At 32.0% G+C, this 22,531-nt stretch overlaps 1 protein-coding gene across 1 annotated transcript; it reads right to left on the bottom strand.

The window, feature by feature from the left end:
* Nucleotides 1-6,677: 6,677 nt before the first annotated feature.
* LOC134690697 (uncharacterized) lies at nt 6,678-21,468 on the bottom strand. The gene is made up of 2 exons (XM_063550708.1): nt 21,149-21,468; nt 6,678-8,749 (listed from the first exon to the last, which is right to left on the bottom strand). The coding sequence occupies exons 1-2, from the start codon at nt 21,318-21,320 to the stop codon at nt 6,774-6,776; spliced, it is 2,148 nt and encodes a 715-aa protein (XP_063406778.1). The 5' UTR covers nt 21,321-21,468; the 3' UTR covers nt 6,678-6,773.
* Between the last annotated feature and the right edge of the window lie 1,063 nt (nt 21,469-22,531).

The following is a 22,531-nucleotide window of genomic DNA, read 5'->3' as shown; positions in this document are numbered from 1 at the left end:
ATGATTTCTTAAAATGTCATGTACCAAGTCAGGAAAAGGAAGTTGTTATCTTAAAGTTTGTTTCGTTGTTTTCCTCTCATCATTGATATGTTTCCTTGGTTTTAGTTTGTAATCTAGATTTGTTTTCTTTCAAACGATTTATGACTTTCGAATAGCGGTATACTATTGTTGCCTTTATTAAAAACTAACCAAAGATATTGCATACTGCAATTTAGTACGTACTTCGAATTTTTGATGACATGTAAAATATAAAGTAAATGGTAAGCGGTAAGCAGAATCATTGAGAGGTATTTCTCTTTTTTTTTACAACTTTCAAGAATTTGAGTTGTTCTCTCTCAATAATACTTATGTGTTTAAATTACATGGAACACAGCCTGAGTAAATGTTTTATATTATCTCAGTTTCAGACATATCATTACTACATGTACATTGTATTTGACCTGCGACGGCAATTAAGAGGTTTTAAAATGTTCTGAGTAACTGATAATCAATGTGTTTTATTTAACAAGCTCTAAATTGATTATTTATGGTATTTATGCAATTGAAATTACAGTCAGTAGGTTGAAAATATGCTGATATGAAAACTGTTGCTATGGTCTTGATACTATATAAAAATGCTTAGTTGTTTTATCTTTTCGACTCGATATTTCGAATTTAACCTTGAAGCCACTGTTCCTCATGTGCATATCTCATTGATTAGGTGGTTTCACTGAAATATATATAAAAAACTTAAATATATTTGTACGACTCAAATCTATGGTGGGTTCCAAATCTATGGCAGATTCCTAATCCATAATAAATGTGACGTCATGCCATTCCAAATCTATGGCAAGTTTTGTAATTTCCTAATCTATGGCGGATTTATGTTGTTTCCGAATCTATGGTTTAAGTACAAATGAAAAAAAAGCAGTACATTTTCGACCAATAACTTGTCTTGAGCAAGTGTAAAAATACGACCACGGGAGCATGTCTACAAACATTTGTGACATAAAAATTCCATAATGATCGACCAAAAAAAATCATAAATGATAAATTCATATGCCATGCATAATACAGACTTCAAGATCAGTATGATGTGCTCTGTAAAAAATAAACATTTTTTAATCTATGCATGGTACCTGTTTAACCAATTCATTAAACCAACTTATAAGACCTCTAACAAACAAGAAGGTCGCTTTTTATAAAAATAGATATAAAAAAGTAACAAATAAAAATAGACAGTTTGAATTTTCAAATACTATTTATTTTAGTGATATCGTTAATACATCTTTTCTTTATTTAATGACGATTTAAATCAAATTTGTATCCGGTAATTGCACCTTTTATTTTATAAACTTTGCCAGCCGTAGACAATAAACTACTACTTACTAGATATAGGAAGATGTGGAATGAATGCCAATGGGACAACTCTTCATCCAAGTTACTATTTATAAAAGTAAACCAGTATAGGTCAAGGTATGGCATGCAACAAGGAGCCTTGGCTCACACCAAACAGCAGGCTATAAAGGGCCCCAAAAATCCTTTTCTAAAATATGCGATACTGAAAATAGCGGCGCCATAATTCATCGCGGGATTCGGCCAGTACAGAACATTTGGTCTATCTTAGGAATAATAGGTCACATCTTCATTTAAAACACCCAAACACTGTTGTTAGGGAAATATCTTCATCTTGAATGGTGTTCAAATCTATGGGTTCCGCCATCGTGAGAGGCATCGAAGATCTAATATTGCGTTTTATTCAATTGTGACGTTATACTGTACCCTTTCACAAAGATCTGCCATATATTTGAGTTGTATGGCTTTTGAATGTCACATTTGCCATAGATTAGAAATCTGTCATAGATTTGGAACCCGCCATAGATTTGAGTCCTACATATTTATGTGAAAGGACATTTTTTCTGCACAAACATGTATGTCAAAGGTTTCAGAGGTGTGGAGATTCCACGGTTTTAAAAACCATACAGGCTGGTTTGTAAAAAGAAAATGGAGCATGATGTCTACGTATACATCTACTATATATGACAGTTCTTGTCCATTCGTTTTTGATGCGTTTTGTTTTTTGATTTTGCCATGTGATTATGGACTTTCCAAATTGATTTTCCTCTGAGTTCAGTATTTTTGTGATTTTACTTTATACATTCAAATTAAATAACCCCAATTAATTTATAAATAATACATTACTATAAAATAGATTTGAAAGATATACACAAATTATATTCATTGATACTGAAAATATAAAACCTGAGCAATGTGTCATTCACCATACAGGATATATATTCGGTGATGAGTATCTCAATATCACATGACTTATTTAAAGCAGTCGTTTAAGGAAGCTGAAACATTAGGGTAAACACAGCTATCTGGTTTATGAACTCTACTTGTCCAGATCATATCTACTTTTGTTTATTTTTAAACAAAGTGATCTACTTGTCATAAGCGTTAGGCACGAATGAAATTGAACCAGAATTAGAATGACAATATTCCAAAACTAACTTTCTTTTTAGGTTAAATCACTAATTGACCAGTGTTCTATTGAAAATATTTCAAAATCAATTGGTTAAGTTTTTCGGCTCAAAGAAATTGTATACGTCTAAAGTTTGATATAAGTGGAACACTATTCAGTGAGAGGACATCAGTATATAAAACATGTCAGGTGAAAATATCAACAGATGTTGCATGAAGTCTCCTAAGTCAATCTCCATAGACGACAAGTATACAAGTCTCAAAGATCACCGGAAAGCTTTTAACAAAGTACAAAAACCTACTAAAAAAGTAATGAAACAAAATTTAAATGTATAGCAAATCTATACATTAACAATGTCACTAATGAACAAAATGTCAACCACTCTTAAAACGTTGATGCTATTATAATCAAATCTTTTATTATCGGGAATCACTTTCCAATGCATTGCATCAACCTCCAGGATTCTTAATCAATGCAATGATATTTTCATAGATGAAAATTGTCTAGGGAATTGTACGGCGAAGATAAAGACCGACTAGTCTGTCATGTCTGGTTCAGAATATATATTGTTGATTAATAAAATGTAATGTAAAGATTTAGACAGAAATGTGTGACATATGGGATACATGATTTCAATACTAGTCTTAAAACTTTAAGATTTCTTGCTGGGAACCTCAATATCACTTAAACTAATTAAAGCGGTCTTTTAAGGAAGTTGAAACTATAGGAGAAACAAAACTTCCTGGCTAATGAAATATAAATGTTCTGTCAAGATCATATCTTCTATTGTTTATTTCAAAACAAAGAGATGCCAATCAACTTATCATAAGTGCCCATCACATGTATCAAAGGAAGTCGAAAAAGACTTTGAATGATTTTTTTTTCCCAAAACTAACGTTGTTTCAAGTTGGTTTAACAAATTGACCAGTAGTTTAATGCTAATATTTTCAATTAATTTGGTAAAGTTGTTCTACTCATAAACATGTTTATGTCAGACGTTTCATATTGTTGGAAAATTTCACCAATGAATAAAATATCAGGAAGAGATGACAATCAACTTATTTTAAGTGTTAAATACTTGTATTAAACGAAATCGATACAGAATATAGATGAAACTTTTTTTCCAAAAATAACTTTATTTGTAAGTTAAGTAACAAATTGACCAGTAGTCTATTGTTAGTATTTCCATTTAATTTAGTTTAAATGTTTTTTTTCTGATTATAGAAATATTTTATGTCGGACGTTTGATATAAGGAAAACATGCTATAAAAAGTCAATAGCAACACAATTTACAACATGTCATAAACAAATCATGAAATAAAACAGATATGTATAGCAAATCTTAATAAATCTCAATGATTGAGTACTGCGACTTCAATGCAAATATAACAATCATATAAAGAAAAACAACGACATGCAAACAATCTGCTTGTTCTGGAGAGGCTATTAAACATGTAAACGAATGTGTCGGGGATGACACGTGGAGTAATTAAATTTAAAATATTCGCAAAGAATCGTATGTTAGTATTAATAGTTTCTAAGGTTACGAACTTATATATCAGAGAAGACTTGAAAGCTCACAGGCAATATATACAGTGGTTGTTTCGGACCATTCGAATATGATTTATTCAATCATCTATATATTAAGAATGTACTGATTTGAAAGAAAAAAACAAATATAATTGTTTTCATCTATGTTTTTTTTCACAGACCATGTTAAAAAAGTTTGAATGTCCATGAAATCTTAATAAATCACAGTTTAACATACACAGTGAAAGATGGAAAACCTCTAATAGAGTAGTAAATTTTAGAGACAATGAGCTCGAGTTCGACAATTGACTTTCATCAACAGATATCAACTAGTACAAATTCTTGTCGGATATGTTGCTAAGATGTAGACACAACCTGCCTTTCGTTCTAGTCATAGATAAGCATTGGATAATACAATCTAAATATCAATTTAATTATCTTTGGCAGTAGTTTAATACGTTAAATAAATGAGCAAAACCTTAAGTATTGTAACGAAACTAGTGGAGATCATATTATATTTCTTGTAAATCAGAAAGAGTAGAAGCTTCTTATCAACAGTTTTCCAAAAAATCACATATTTCCTGGAGTATAATAAAGGACCTCAATCCGTTCAAATTCTAAATATATATTTGTCAATGCATTTGCCAAATCAAACAATAGTACAGCAAACACATCATAGAACAATAAAGACTAATCAACACGAATCGTACCAGAAGCTGGATCGGTAAGAAGATCCACACCTGATACCCGTCGTGTTGCTTATGTTAGTATAAACCCGGTAGTATGTCTTACCCGGGAGATTACTTTTTTGAAACAGGAACTAGATTGTAGTTACATTATAATACACATATCCGATATCATTTGTGAAACGGATATTCTTAAACGGTCAACCAACTCGTGATGGCGACCGTTATATTAACAAAAGGATGAATTCGTCTTATCATTTGATAACTCTTGGTTTAAAAGGTTCCTTGTGAGCAGCAATCCTCTATTATAGTTTTGATTATTGGAAATACAAGCCCGGGAATATCGTATCAATTGGGATATATATAAACATGTATTTCGTTCGCCGGTGCAGTTGAACTATAACTATATACACATAGAAACTTCCCAATTGGGAAGCTGGAATCATCTCCTTTGTCGAAACGTTTTGTTTCCAACCGACCCTCACGATCAATTTTCTTATGAAGTAAAAATATGAGGCATACTAAACTGTACCTGTTGAATCCCATATCTCTATTTCAATGGAATAGATGCATTGAACATAGTCACCAAATTTTTAATGACAGAACATTGTCTAGGTCTGTATAGCGGATAATAAAGTGATATTTCTAAACTTCTTTTTCTTCCTTTTACGAGGTACCTGTATACAAAAACGCTATCATTGAATCAATATTGATACCTAAATACCACATTATCAGTGACCTGATAACAGTAATGTTACCATATCCCGATTGACAAAAAATGCTGTTTGACGGTTTGATTTGCTTTTGAGGTGAATGCTGACATTGTTGTGCTTTTTAAAGAATATCCTCATAGAGGCTTGGACTGATAATACCTGAAAGTTGAAGATGTCTGCTTGTTGATTTAAATTTATTGATAACATTTATATTTCTTTACTAGTTTGCAATTGTGAAATCAAAACCCCTGTTGAAATAGTTTTTCAGTAATATAGATATTTCTTTCGTTATCATTTCTTTCATTTACATCAATATGATCAAATACATGATGCCTATCTTATGACAGACACTAATAACTAATATCTATATTTGTATATTTTGAAAGATAACACTTTCACTTGGCCTATCGACAATGCATCATATACAATGACATAATAAATTGACTATTTGGTGTCTGTTCCTTAACTAAATTGTAAGTAGACAATAATTGAAAAAAAACATTGCAAAATTTATCTTTTTATGACTTAGGTGCATGGTTTTTGCAAATATGAATAATATATTCTACACGTCTTATTGTATTTATAAAGACGTGGACATATCACAAATATCATTTGTTGTTTTTGATGCGTTTTGTTTTTTGATTTTGCCATGTGATTATGGACTTTCCAAATTGATTTTCCTCTGAGTTCAGTATTTTTGTGATTTTACTTTTTTTTTGTATGATTCATTTACGGTTGACATCACGAATTGAGATAAACGTTTGTCAGATCATAACGGAAATGATCCAATTGATTTACTTAGATTCCCATTCCCCCTTCAACGAATGTGACCAACTGTGTTATATTTTTTTTACAGGATGTGTACTAACACGAGGACGATGATGGGTGCCATTAATGGAGTAGAGTTTGCTAAATAGTTCGGATAACTCTCCCAATAGTCTTTAGTTTTCTATGTTGTGTTTTTGTGTTGTTGTTTGTTTGTTGTTTGTTTGTTGTTTGTTTGTTGTTTGTTTGTTGTTTGTTTGTTGTTTGTTTGTTATCTTTTTGTCGCCTCGAGTTGTCATGTATTTAAACTCTGATGTCCCTCTGATATCTTTCTCACTTCGTTATTGTTTTACACAACATTTTTCACAATGATATATGTAAACCCAATTACTAATGAGTTTGTCGTCAAACACATTTATTTGTTTTTATCTCGACACAGAAAACTTGCTCTAAGGAAGATAGTACGATCAATACGTTCAATACGTTCCTTAAAACGTTATTAATTTAATTAAGCAGGTTAAGGTTCTGTATTTTGTAACACGGATAAAATGTTTCGCAATATTCTTATAATACAGCATATCATGATTCATTCATTGTTGTTGATATAAGGTTATATTAAGTCTTAAACAGTTTTGATCTCCTTGTTTCTGCTGACGGACATACATACTCATCATCACATTGCAAAGCTTCATCATAACACTGATGGGCCATGTCTTTATCACCGGATATATCAAAACATGCTCCAAGTAGTGTTAATGCATTAGACTCTGTGTTTACTGATCGAATATAATTTCCTTTCACTGTAAAATTTAAATCATTTAAAGCCTGTTGTCTGTTGGATAATTCACCAAGATGATGATAACATAGAAATCTTAGACAGCGCGACATCACATTTGGTAGAATGTTCATAATTCGAAATTCTACCTCAATCCGTAGTTCGTCTGGTATTAATGGTGAGTGCTCTTTATAATAAACATGCCGTGCAGTGGCTATTGTCACCCTCTCTTCCAATGTCATTGAGAAATGAACAGTATACTCATATTTTGGTCTGTGTATTTCATTTATTATTCCAGTGTCTGTCATCAGTAAATAAGGTGACAATCTTGATAGAATATAATCCGTTATGCTGAGTGTGACTTTGAACTGTCCTGTTACATAATAAAACGACGCGTACAACAACCAACCCGATACAGCATCTATCTTGATAATACGTTGGAAAAGTGCATGATAGAGCTTGTGTATGCGGTACGTGTCACCTTTTGTATATGGTGGTGGTAGCAGATGTACCATTTCTCGGCTGATGCAGTTTATATAAAATTTACATGCGTAAATTATAAATGTTGACGACTCGGAATTTAGTAAATTTTCAATACAAGAAAGGGCTTTATAATAGTTTGAAATGCATTGGTGTATCGTGTCTATCATGTAACAACAATTTCTGTAAAGTAGAAAGTCTAGCTGAACGAACGAAGATTCACTCGTATTTAATAAATAGTGATGGTCATTGTCAAGTAGAAACAACTGCTGTATCAATCCATCTATCCCTTTACACTGTATACTCTCAAGTACACCCAATAGCATTGTATTGTTACTCTGATCGATCTTTCCTAGGAACATGTTATGTTCAGGAATAAAATAGTTTGGACAATGGCATGTCTTTACCCATGATACTATTTTTTCAAGACAGAGAGAAAAGCAATGATATATTTTAGATAATTGAAATATGTCAAGTTCAACTGTCTCCGAAACCCAGAATAAAGCCGTCTTCAGAAAGTAAGAGCACAATAAACCTTTTACTGCATTGTGTGTATCAATGATACGTTTAAGTGTCAATTTGAGTAGACCGTAACATAAGAGTTGAGTGAAACTAAACGAATGTACAAGTATTTTTTCTGCTACAGAGAAAGACACTCTCCATAATAAATCACTATCTGATACAGTCTTAGGTCCTATTGGCACCAACAAACATCCGCAATTATTTATTTTGTCAATAACGAAATTAGGTGGCCATTGCCCTCGATGACGTGTGATCCATGGAATGGCGTTGTGGGGTAGATCTTTATTCCGTATGCAGTTTGCAATATCAATCGTCTGATCTGTGTTTGATAAACATGGACCGTGTATACATGAATATGCCTTTGGATAAAAAAGCTTACAACTATCAAGATATTTCTGTGTTGATAGATACATTCGTGTACCAGTGCATGTACCTGGAAGACAACGCACACATCGTTTACGAGCAGATAATATATTATGTGTTAATCTTAGTTTAGCAAATCCAGGATGATCAATATCTGTATCCATAACTAATATAATTCCATGTATTTGGTTTTTGATGTTATTAAAATTGTGTATTATTGTATATCTTTTGTCTACGTTCATAATGTCTATGTCACTACCTGGTAAATCGAGACCTTCTGCCAAACTTCCACTGAATATTTGTATATAATTATCCAGAACTGATGAATTGACGATCATATCTTGTATTATATATAGTCGTTGTCTCTTTCGTATATCTATTTCACTACCAACTATTTGTACCAGGTGATCGTACAAGCACTTCTCCCTTGTATCAATCCAATTTAAAAGATCTATAGAAAAAAATATTCGTTTTTACTTATGTATCATGACACCCTTAAATGATATTCGTAAATAGTAAATAAAAGCCGCTAGATGTTTTCCAAGCAATCGTTCTTATTATAATAGTTATGTTGAGTGGTATATGAATGCAATGGACGTATATAATTACAGATCTCACGAAAGGTATGACAATTACAAACATGGAACATTAATAACCATTTTTGCTATTTCGTTCCTGCAATCAGGATATCATCTTGCTTGAATCAAAACTATTAAATGTACTGTCATTAAAGTTTACATGGTGATATAAAGTATTCTTGGTGGACCTCCTTTTTGTACATATATTAAGGTAGCACAATACAAAGATTTTATAACTCCAACTCCCAAGTTTTAAAATGCTGTAACTTTCTTCATAATGCTTCAAAATTTATAAAAATGGTAGTTTTGGATAGCTAACAGATTACTCTTTCAAATTAATGCAATGTTAGTATTATGCAACAATTATGTAACCACTTATAATGTTAACTGTGTCTAAAATATTTTTCACCAAATTTTCACTTTCAAATGAAATTAGCTTCTGCATAGGTATCCCTAGAGGGTTGATTTTATTATATCTTGTTCCTTTGGCCATTATCTACAAAAGGGTGTCTCAGATTTCAAATAGAATGTATAGAACAAATTTTACAGCTAATTAAACATTATCTTCTTTCATGTGGTAAGGATGTTTACACTAATTAGAGATTTATAAGAGAATGGAATACCATAGAGACTATCTGAGACATCTTTTTGAAGCTTTTGATGTGTTGATTAAGATTTCGTTAAAATTGTCTGTATAGTAAAAGAGATGATAGAGCTAAATTCATTCAAGTGAACTTGCCTAGATTTTGCCACTAATTACGTAATAATTAATTACATAATGATTGCATATTACAAATATTGCATTCATTTAGAAGACTAATCTTTTATCTATCTATATATACCTCTTTTATTGTTTTCTATGTATTAATAAGAAAGTTACAGCATTTCAAAGGTTAATGATTGGAAGTAAAAAAATCTTTGTATTGTGCTACCTTAGTTATCAACATATGTATTATTCAAAACACATTGGTCCCTTAAACCTTGTAAGCAGTATTGTTGCTTTAATAAGAAATTTGGTTAAAGCGTTTCTGAGAAAGGAACAGTTAGAATAGCGGTGAAAACATATATATTTTATAGAAAATTATGTCATTCTGTTTTACTACAACCCTGGACTGGGTTGCACAAACGTCTATTAAAGTTAATAGTCTATTAAAAGTACACTTTAATTAAATAGTCTATTAGTTGCGTTGCACAAAATTTAATTAGCGTTAATAGTTTATTAACCCCTTCCCATTCACACCGGTACAGCTTACCGGTGAAGCCAATTTCAAGTTTTTTTTGGGGCATTTAGACTTGTTCCATAGCCATTTGCTGACGTACAGATATGGTTAAGGGCTCAAATTAATCCTCAGATAACCAGCAATGCGATTTAATGTGCAGCAAACTTCTATCATTATTAGTTAACAAATAAGTCTCCTCTTACTGATGTGTGATTCTTCTGTAAATACCATTTTTTTTTCTTCGAATTTTGAGGAAAATTCTCAAAAAGAAGGGCAAAGAAAACTGCTATTTTAAGAGGATTTATGACTTTTCTCAATAACTGTGCAGTGTGTTTTTGAAGAATAGTATTAACTTGATAGTTCTAACTTGTACACTAGTTGCAAATGTAATTTTTAGAGTAGAAGCGCACTCACAAACTTGAAATATGCTTAAAATCCGAAGTAATTTCTTAGAGATATTATGAGAAAAGAGACAAAAACCACTTAAATATTGTAATTTATTTTTGCAAAGTTGAAATAGATGTAACAAAACATGGTTTCGTAAGTGTTGCGGTATGATAAAGTTGACAACACTTTTGTTTGAATAAAGGAACATGTATATTTCAATGAAAAAATGGCATTCTAAACAGTGGATTCCTCCTAGATTTGCGTAAAAATCATGCATTTGGCAACAAAAAATTATCATCTGAACACATAATTCCAAAAGGAAAACAAACTGGGTGAGAATCTTCATATTATTTAATTTTTTAAATTTCTTCCGTAGTAGTAGACTTAAGTACTTAAATTTCAATAAATTCAATACAATTCCAGTGGCGCAGGGGTACGATGATCTATCCCAAGGCTCTCAGATTGAGGGTTCAAATCTCACTGCCGGAGTTGGAAAAATGATTTCCTATATTAAATGTAACTTAACTTAACTTTACTTTCAATTTCAAAAAGAAAACCTACGAAATTTTTTTCAAAGAATGTGTGTGCCAAATTGCCCCCCCCCCCTCTTTTTTACCCCCTTGGCTCCATCGGGCTCGGTCATGGGTGTCCCAGATCAAGCTAGCATTGGTAATTCAATGAATTTTCACTTGTAAAAACAAAGTTTAAGTTGCTGATTGATTGAAAACGAATTAGAACCAATAAGTTTGAAATCAGACAAAAATGGTGTCTACAATCAGTTATTTTGAATGTTACGGACATCTATATTTCAAGGCCTATAGCACATTATGCGTCTATTTATTCCACTATGATAACTTTTATGGCTTCAACAGACTCGAGGCATTGTGTTTCCACCAAAACCTGACCCTATTAGCCCACCAATATGTCTCTGCATGACTTTTTGTCCAAGGATTTCGTATTTTTTCACTTTTTCACCAACAGTCACGTGACTTTTGGAAATAAACCACGTGACCAAAAATTTGACGAATTATCTCCAAACTTAATTTTCTGAAATATTTTACTAATTATCTTTCATTTGAGCCCGACATGACATGTGTATGACCATTGATGCGAATGCAGTATTCATTTAAACTTCGATAGTGTCTTTTCGATAAGTAACGCCCTAAAATGCCTGAATCGGAAGGAGTTAACTCACTATTAAATTTAATTGAACGAAGGAGCGCTAGTAAGTCCTTAATTGTACATTCAAAATGGATGCCATGCAAGTGCTTGGATTCCCTGGACCTAACAATTAGCCGAAAAAATACTGTGACAGGCTTCTCAACTCGATGATTTGTCATACCGAGAGCTTCGCGACAGCCGATGATATCCGACATTGGATGATTTCGCCACAAAAAGAATTGTTTAAATGTTATTATTAAAATAATAAGTGAAATAAAAGATAAAAATTCTGAAGTTCTTGAATAATTGAAAATTTATGATTTACCATATTCATTATGAATGGGGTGGGAAGGGGAGGGGAGGGGAGTAGGAAGGGGTCCTGATCCTGAAATTCGGACTTAAAAGTATGAAATCCCGAGGTCCCGGTTTTATTTTAAATACAGGAAATATCATTGAACGGATGACAAAAAACGTTGCCCGCATCCTTGGAAGTCTGCTTTGTTCAAACTGAACTGTATTTCTGGGTAAAAGATCGTATAGAATCCTCCAAAATTAATAATTTTTAGAAGGTATGAACGAAATCATTGGACTTTGGAAGACCTATCATAACAGGAGACCCGGGTTTCCCAGCCAAATTTCGGACACACGTTGCACACAATCTTGTGGTAGAATCATACATTTAGAAGATTTCCTTTATGTTTATCAAGCTGGAGCCAAATTTCATAAAATTCGCGGATACACCAAACTGCATCGCACGATTACAATATTATATTGTCAATGATCAAACCAGTCTCCGTAAAATTCTACATCCAGCAGATCGATATTGGTGTCAACATTGAAAATTAATCACAAATTTACCTGAAATACGTTGTATTTATAAATGAAGAATGTGTAAATGTTATCTCCGTTGATGTTTTGATTAAGAGTGCTTTCTTTCACGTCCACATTTCTATCAAGTATGGCATCCCAAGTTAACACTTTAATGATTACTACAGATAGGAAACACAAATAATAGAACAGTGCACAATACCATACATTTTTATTTACAGGACATAAGAGAAACTGCGTGAAATTTATGATATATTAATCAGTGAATTAATTTATTGTTTTCATAATTTTATAACCAATATTATATTTAACATTTTTTTTTTGGCAACGGACAACTGTTATATAGATGAAACGAAACTATTCGACACTTTTGTATATATTGGGCATACACTTCAAATAAATATCTGATATTGACATGGGATTGGATTCATTTTATTATAACATAAACAATTATTGGACTTATTAGGGTCTCTCTGATATTCCGACATCCCACTGGTCCAACACCCCAATAGCCCGACAAAGGTTAATAACTGCCGTAATAGAAAAAATACTTCACGAGTAGAGCTTCATTAGGGTGTGGATGTGGATTTACAGTTTAGAGAATAAAGGGGGGATTTAAAGAAAAGAGAAAAACGATGTCCTAAAATGATGGTCAATGATGATACTGATATAACGACCCCCTTCTCCCAAATACAGACACCCCTTGGTAGAATAATTGTTGACATGGTATTTGAACTATTAGTGTTAATATCACAGAAACAGATTTGAGCATGCCACCTATCTGGTATAACTATCAAAGAAGTACCATGACCATATGCATTTAAAGAACTGAAAACCTTGCAAGTTTTGGTAACAGAAGATGGGAACACATTCTACTAAAAAAAGAAATGTCGTCAGCAGTGCAGTCTCTCTTCATTAAGAAAAATGTCCAAGTGACTAAGGAACGACCATTTAACTTCAAGGGGGTTATGTGTTTTCATAAAAAAAATTATTCTGATCCCCAATTTGCTGGAAAAAATATTCTGGTTAAGCAGATAAAAAAATTAGTTTGAATGCAGATTCCCCCGTACCTTATATAGTGTTAAACAACACAAGTAAACATGCGAGACAAACACCACCTCTTTTGACACTCACACGAAGGTGCTAGTTTTCACTATTCCTATTTACCGGCATTTTTTGCTGTTGTAAACTTATTCTAACAGATTCCTCACAGAGAAGGCGGCAAACTTTACAAAGTTCTATTTGGTTTACCACTGTCTTTATGGTTCAACGTATCAACTTTAAATAATTCACTCTTCAATTAATATAAGTAGTATATAAACATAATTGTATATAGAGAACTAACTAAACTAATGTTCGTCTCAAAATAATTCTGTATAATGAACTAAGCATCTCGCATACAATTGTCTAAGCGATAAAGCCTAACTGGAGCCTTACCTTTCTAGTGTCTCTGCTTTGGGAGAGATACATACCTGTGTATCGTCATGTTATTTCTAAAGATAAAGCTTTACAAAGTTTATTTAGTTTGACAAAATAATCGCTACACCGCGTCTCTATCATTCATTCATTTATATATCCGACTACTTTCACTAATACAAAATTATGCATATTTACCGACCAACCGTGATAAATTGTTTGAGCCTGCTGCAAGGGAAAATCGCGGCGGTCCCTATTCAATACTAGCATGTACTTTCACTGTCTAGTGGCAGTGCAAGTGTCATTGACCTTTTTTCATGTCGGATGGCAATTATTACAGGGCCTATCTATATTTTTTGTACGGTCAACTGATTTTTCTCGACCTGAACATGCATGCCAGTAATATTTGCCACTGGACATCACACACAATTGAAACATTGTAGGTACTTTATGATATGTTACGTGTACTAGTATTATTATTTTGAGGACTCTCAGGAGGACTAGTTTTAACTGATGGGATTATTCTTTTGAAATCAAAATTATTTATTTAAAAAACAAGTTGTTCAATTATTCCATGTCAGACTATTTGATGTATCGGACTATTGGGGTGTCGGACTAATAGGCGTCGGACTATGGAGTTGTTGGAACAATGTGGTGTCAGACTAATGGGACATCTAAATAATGGAGCTGCCCCGATTTATGATACTTAATTTCTCCCCTTGTGTATTTTTCCGAGACTTTTCAATCCCTTTAAATGACAACACATGCAGTTTCTTGTATCTTGTTTGAAATAAATTAACGGCGAAATTTCTCTCATGAAAGATTAAAAATTTCTGATTTTACCATGATTGTGCCAAATACTAAAGTAATTTATTCGAGTTCCCAAATCTTTTGACCTCAGTGTTGCTGAACAGACGGCCTACTTCGATTCGTCTAACTTGGGTTGGCTCGAGTTATAAAATCAGTATTAATGAGCAAATGCACAACCTTCAATAAACGAAGTAAAAATTTGACACGGATTGAGTCTAAATATCGAAATGAAAGATATAAATTTAGCAGGCTGCAGTTGTCAATTTTCTTTTATAGTCTTAGACGTCGACAATAAACTAGCTTAGCTGCTACGTGCTACGAAGATATTGATGACAGCTAGGCTAGCTACACGTTCAATAGTCATAAATTTATGTAGCATTACGTAGCATTATTTAGCTGCTTTGATGTTGAACGCAACCTCGTTGAAAAATTATGAAATCGCTGAAAATGTGTTGACTCCATGAAAAATTGAGCAATATCGTGAAGATCATAATGACGTCGTGAAAAATGATGAAAATCGAGAAAATCGTAATGACGTTGTGAAAAAATAATGAAAATCAAAGAACTAAATGGAGCTTAGTTAACTATTGAAATGTCTAATAGTCTAATAGTCACTTAATTGTCTATTAGTTAATACTATCCTTAAAAGTGATTCTTGCAACGCTATTAACTAATTGTCGATTATATATTTTATAGTCTATTAAAAGTTAATAGTCTATTAACTTAATAGACGTTTGTGCAACCCAGTCCTGATAATTGAGTTTAATAGCATTTCACTTAATTGTTGCAAATCAAATTTTACAAGACTGTATTCATCTTATATACATTAATAGTTTTGTCAAAATTGAATATTGACTATTTACAAATATTCTATATTTGCTTGGAATGTTTCTCAACCTTTGTCTTGTTTATATTGAGAATTTTACGTAAATTAAGTCGTTTTTTTTTAAACGCAACTATGTTTCAAAGTAACTTGTGTTTGTTTTAACGACTGTTATGAACTGATAATACATAGATGCATAAACTAAAATAAAAAAAGAAGAAAAATAAAGAAGGGTCAGTGTACTTGTTATTTCGAAATAAATGTCATTGAAGTTGAACAAGAAATATTTTTCTCATTTTTTTCATTGCATTTTACATTGAAAAAACGATAAAAAAATAACAAAAAAAATTTAAGATTTTAAAATATGGCTTTTTAAATATATATATGTAATAATATTATGAAAGAAAATTAGCGGTAATTATTTTTATTGCTATACACAAATAAAACCAGAAAAATCCGATAATGTGGCAAACCTTCAGTAATAGTGAAACAAACATTCGAACGGAAAGCATTTACACTGTGTATAAACCACATCGGCAAAATTTTTTCGGACTTTATTGTATCTAACATCCGGCACAATAACGGAACATTAACAAACAGCAGAAAGCTAGTTTTCTTCCTACTTTCTTATTTTTTTTTATGATATCAAAGAATATATATACATATAAAACTATTTTTGATTGTGGTATGCAATATTTTCTACAACCGTTCTATATTAACGAAGAAATAAGTAAAACTGCATGTCAAAATGACGAATTAAGTGAACCTTGCCTCGACATTGTTAAATTTTTCGTTAAATTGTTAGCATTGTACGGAAAGAAAGGTATGGAAAGATAGATACTGACACGGAGATTACAAAACTTGTTTTTATGAACATCTCAATATTTGTATTTCTGACTATGGAACGAACGAAATGGGTCATGTCAAAATGGAACTGGCCGGTTCCGTCATTGTTTGCCTCCCGGTTTGGTCATAGATTTCACAATGCATAAACCGGTTTGTCAAATAAAATAAAATCATAATCGCATTGCATTATAATTGATAATTTAATCTCAGTGTTAAAAAGGAGTTTTGTGACTGGGTCGCTGGAAAACAAGTTCTTTCACAGGACAACGGCTAATTATTTATATGATTAGTCTCAGATTCAAATAAATAATAAGCAAACACTAGAATGCCTACTCTTAAAGAACACAATAATTTTACTTTTACTTTGCATTGAAACATTTTAAACAGCAGAATAGATAGAAATGAAGGTTAAAACGAAAATTGAGGTTAAAGCTCTCAAATATGCGATTTCTATATGAAAAATATGTTTAAACTTGAAACTAGAGTTAAACTTTACGCTGTTCAAAAATCGAAACATACAATTGATATGTGATTTTGTCATACAATAGGATAGGCACTTTTATAAGTAATCTAATCATTATATGTATGTAATTTTTTCTATGATCGTTGAAAATAAATCTTTTTAAGGATAAACGTTGATGATAAGACAAATGTATAATTTTATGCATTCATAATCGACATGGACAGTGAAAAAAGAAGAAAAGGATTACAACTACCATGCATCAAAGGTGGGGTCGGGGAAAAGGGGTGGGGTAGGTTGGGAATCTATACATTTTCTTGATTCGCCACTCGAAATCGGATAATGTGAGTTCGATTATGTTTATTATAAACCTTCTCATTGATATTTTTTAACAAGCGACACTAAGTGATTCAAATTCATAGCGTTTTGAACTATTTGTATAAAGCTTCATATGTCAAAAGCGATTTTTTTCCTATTTGCAATATGTCCATTGCCCTTGCCCTTGACCTCATTTCTATATTATTTTTCCTTCGGCCACAGACCTTCATCATCAATTGAATTGCGACCATTTAAGCATTTGTGACATGTCAGTGCGTACACTTAAATATAAATATGTCTTAGTTTATTTTATTGCAAAAAAAACGCCAGTGAAGATGTTTGCTATGTCCGATCCGGTTTGAGAAATTTGAAATTTTTAGTTGTTACACACTTTTTTTTTTAATTCAAGAACGGTGTAATTTTGTTAGGATTCTCGATTGTTTTTAGATCACTTGACCCAACAGGAAAAGTTGTTTTTTTCATCACTTGGCACCGGTAGACTGTCGATCATTATCTTTTAATACAATTTTTTTTAAATAAATGTTAACATCTAAAATTACTAGGCTGCATCTAAAAATTTTCATTTAAAATCATATGTCTTTTTTAATTACTAAGGGTATATATCTAGTTTTAAAAAAGTTTACTGTGACCCCGCTTGTCAACCAAAAAATAAACAAAGGGGGTATACAAGTGCATGATGTCAATTAATTAAAAACAGCCGTATACATAGACAATTCCAAAGGGAAAGATCGATATCTTCATAATGTTGAGCTCTACCATTTGTCCATTTACTACAAAGTTCTCAAATTTGTTCTTAAATGAGTTATTACATCGCCCTTCAATGACGGATTTGAAGTTCTTTTAATCAATTGCTATCTATTATTTTCAAACATATATATAAAAGTCATAAAACAAAGAAAGAAGATACTAGTATACAAATAAATCGACTTGGCCGATATCATAATAAAACTTATTGACCTTTAATTTAGAGGTTTTTTTCATTTCATTGCATATGTACACGCCCGTCACAATTTTGGCAGGACGTATTATTGTATACATCCGTCCGTCCGTCTGTCCTTCCTTTCATCTGTCCGTTCCTCAATCTATCAGTCAGTGTGTCCGTCCGTCCGTCTATCTATGCTTCCGTCCGTCTATCTATCCGTCTATCCTTCTGTCCAGCGTAAACATGTCGCACGTTAACTTGAGAACAGCTTATCCAGTTTTCATGAAACTTAAAAAGGTTATTTCTTGAAATGGTCAAACGATCTGTAAACCTTTTAGTGAAAATCAAATTTAAACTTTTTGAGTTACAGAAATTTGTAAGTAAAACAGGAGTGTGTTTTTTTTCAACATGTCGCGCCATACCTCAAAACGATTTATCATTATTGCATCAACCTTAACACACTTCTTAGTAATAAAAATCTTCTGCATATTTTTTGGTGATGTTTTAAATTTTGTTTATTAAGTTTTATTAAGTTTTTTTTTTGCAAGAAAAGGGGGGTCACTTATTGAGATGTATCTAAAAACACATATAAAAAATATCCTAATGTTAATGTTAAAAAGTAATTGGTTATCAGTGTTTGCTATTGAGTATTTATATTCCATTTAAAATTAGTTTGGAAATCAGTAAAATAACGGATACCTCATTCATTAGGAAATGTGTAGTAATATAATTAACTATTTATATAAATGTAAACACGCCAAGTTTACTTTATGATAAATATATATTTAAATTCTTTCGAAAGACAATGTTCCGATCCGTGTTAACACTGCTTTAAATAAAAGGGTGGTTTTAAAAAAACATAAAAAACCGGGTGATATATAGAGACGAAACCGGGTGATTGTATGGTAAACAACAACGACGAAACCGGTTTATTTTAATTTGACATGACCAATTTCTTTTGTTCCATACACAGAAATACAAGTATTGAGATGCTCATAATTACATTTGTATTAGTTTTGCGATATCCTTATCAGTATCTATCTTACGGTACCTTTCATTCCGTACAATGTGAACAATATAACGAGAAATTAAACAATTTCGAGGCAAGGTTAACTCAATTCATTATTTTACATGCATTTTGACTTATTTCTTCGTTAATATGAAACGGTTGTAGACAATATTGTATATTACAATAGTTAATAGTTGTTTATGTATATATATATTCTTGGATATTATAAAAAAAAATAAGAAAAAAATAAGGACAAACCTAGCTTCCTTCTGTCTATTAATGTTCCGTCATTGTGACGGATGTTAGATACCATGGAGTCCGAACAAATTCGCCAGTGTGGTTTAGACACAATGATTTCAACAGATTGTACTTGACAGACATTACTTATATTAATATTGTCAGTTTACGTCTAAGAATTTAAATATCAAAAGCTTACTGTCAATTTGTGTTGTCACTATCTTTGTGTTTTTCCTGTTTGGAAATGATATTGTATGATGGTCTTTTTTTTTGGTTAGTCCTGTGTTGGCTGTTTGTCGTTGTCCTTTTTTATTTACCTCAACGGGGTCCGAATCTTATGCCATTACTTGGAGTAGTTCGTCGTTGGTAGAATGGCGACAGACGACGTAAACTATTTAAAAAATCTTCTCTGAAACTACTGAGCCAAATACCTTCAAACTTTAATTAAACTTTCCTTAGCCTATCGAGTTTATAAATTGTATCCGTTTGTGTAAGTTTTGATCCAACATCAAACATGGCTATCATGGCTAAAAAAAGAACATAGGAGTAAAACACACTTTTTGGCTGATATCTCGACAACGAAAGCTGTATGACCAAATCTGATGTGGGGTAAACATGTCAAGTTGGTCTGATCTATCAACCCTCAGATTTGCAGACAAAAATAATAATCCATTTAGTTATAGTCCTGATTATTATGATACATGTACATAGAGATATACTGTAACGTGCAACAATGTTCAACAAAAGATTTTGATATCCAAAATTGTCAATAGTTATTGTCCTTTAAAGACAATTCCTTACATTTAAAAACAATATTCTCCTCCGAAACGCATGTGCCTAAAACTTTAGAAAAAAATTCCTTTAGATATCTAATTGATGAAATGTATCAACATTTTTGATCCATCAACAAACATGGCCACCATGGCCAAAAATAGAACATAGGGGTTAAATGCAGTTTTCGGCATATTTCTCAAAACATAAAGCACTTAGAGCTCTATCTACTATGAATGTTTCTGACGAATCAGACAACCTGTTGTTCGAATGCTTCACCATAATTGGTTATGATAAGGAATATTTGCACTTTTTTGTTATTATCTTGATCATTATTATAGATGAACTGAAAACAGCAAACAGACAATTTAACACAATTTTCTATGTGTTTTTTTACTTAAAAAAATCTTCTCAAATCAATCTAGTACAAATTTTGTATTTTATTTCCCTGTAACCTACTTCAGGAAACATTAGCAATATGACCAAAATGAAACATATGGGTAAAATGCATGTATTTGCTTTTGTAGTTATAAGACAGATGAAAGGGAAGATTGAATTGGCATTTTCAAGCCACTCAGTAATATATATCGAAAAGCCAAATTAATCACTGATGAAAAATTTAATCAAACAATAACAGGTGAGCGACTCAGGCTCTTGGCAGCCTCTTGTTATCATGGTGTTTTCAATTGTATTTTCCATTTTTTGGTTTAAATATGTTCTCTTTGTCTCTTATGGAGTTTTAGGTTATTTGTTATTCTTTCCCTTACTTAGACATGCTGTTGATATTGTGTGTTCGTATTTTTCCTTTGTAGACATGGTGTTGTATGTTTGTTATTTTCCTTTTTTTTGTTATTTTCCTTATTTTTGTCATTTTGCTGTCTATTTGTCGTCTTTTTTACATGTATTGTTAGTTTGTCTCTGACAAAAGATTTTTGAATTAAACCATGGTATTGTTTCCCTTGTAAGACTGAATCTTGATCCAAAACAAACTTTACCCCTTTTATGGTCCTAAGTTTAAGAAAATAATATTGCAAATGTATTACCTTTATTGCAGTCTGTACAATTCTCTAAGTATTCCAGGTATTCTTTAGATGATTTGTCTGGATATCTGAGATTTAGTATCCACTGTTCTTTTGTTTTCCTTCTCTCCAAACAACCTTTGTATACTCGTTCAAACTGACTTATTGTTAGTCCAAAAACATCATTTGAGATCATTATTCCTCCATCGAAAGATTGTTTAAGTAATGGTGTAAACTTACGCCGTCCATGGTACGGAAAACGTTTTACACCGTATATTTCCCAGTACGCTGTTTTGTGTATGCCAAATATGTTTTCATCATCCGAATTGTCTTGGTTGCTGGAGTTTCTGTTCATGATGACTGTAAGAAAGATGCCAATTATTGATTGAATACATGTACGCAATAAATTCAAAGTTTTATTTCAATGTACAATATTCAAAATTATATATATAATAAGTCCATCTATAAGAGTCGGTATCTACATTTTAACTATAATTAACTTTAGTTTTAATCCAAATACGTTCTAACATATATTTGGAGTAACGTTTCATGACTTTAATAAACTATGTTGTAATAAGTGCATCGTTAAATAAACATTTTCTATGTGATCTTATGTTATTCGATGATAACAAGAACATATATAATCAAATGCTATTTTGAGGTAATTGACGAGTATCGTGATTTACATCTCATACTTTGTCTAAGAAGAAACGAATTAAACTAACAAACAAACACTGAGGTGATAACTTGAAATTAAAAACGACAGATTGCATCGACACGGTAAACTTCTTCTGCCTGTTTTATGAACGATATATATCTCACCTTTTATCACTGGGATGCAGTATATTCACTTGCTCTTCTGCATGTGTTATGAACGATATATGTCTGAACTTTTATCACTTAGATGTATTATATTCACTTGCTCTACTGCCTGTTTTATGAACGATATATGTCTCACCTTTTATCACTTGGATGCAGTATATTCACTTGCTCTTCTGCATGTGTTATGAACGATATATGTCTCACCTTTTATCACTTGGATGCAGTATATTCACTTGCTCTTCTGCATGTTTTATAAAAGATATATATCTCACCTTTTATCACTTGGATGCAGTATATTCACTTGCTCTTCTGCATGTTTTATGAACGATATATGTCTCACCTTTTATCACTTGGATGCAGTATATTCACTTGCTCTTCTGCATGTTTTATGAACGATATATATCTCACCTTTTATCACTTGGATGCAGTATATTCACTTGCTCTTCTGCATGTGTTATGAACGATATATATCTCACCTTTTATCACTTGGATGCAGTATATTCACTTGCTCTTCTGCCTGTTTTATGAACGATATATGTCTCACCTTTTATCACTTGGATGCAGTATATTCACTTGCTCTTCTGC

This window comes from Mytilus trossulus, chromosome 11 (assembly GCF_036588685.1).
Source record: "Mytilus trossulus isolate FHL-02 chromosome 11, PNRI_Mtr1.1.1.hap1, whole genome shotgun sequence".
Taxonomy (NCBI): Eukaryota; Metazoa; Mollusca; class Bivalvia; order Mytilida; family Mytilidae; genus Mytilus; species Mytilus trossulus.
The sequence above is the reverse complement of the archived record's forward strand: the minus strand, read 5'-3'. Positions and strand labels throughout refer to the sequence as shown.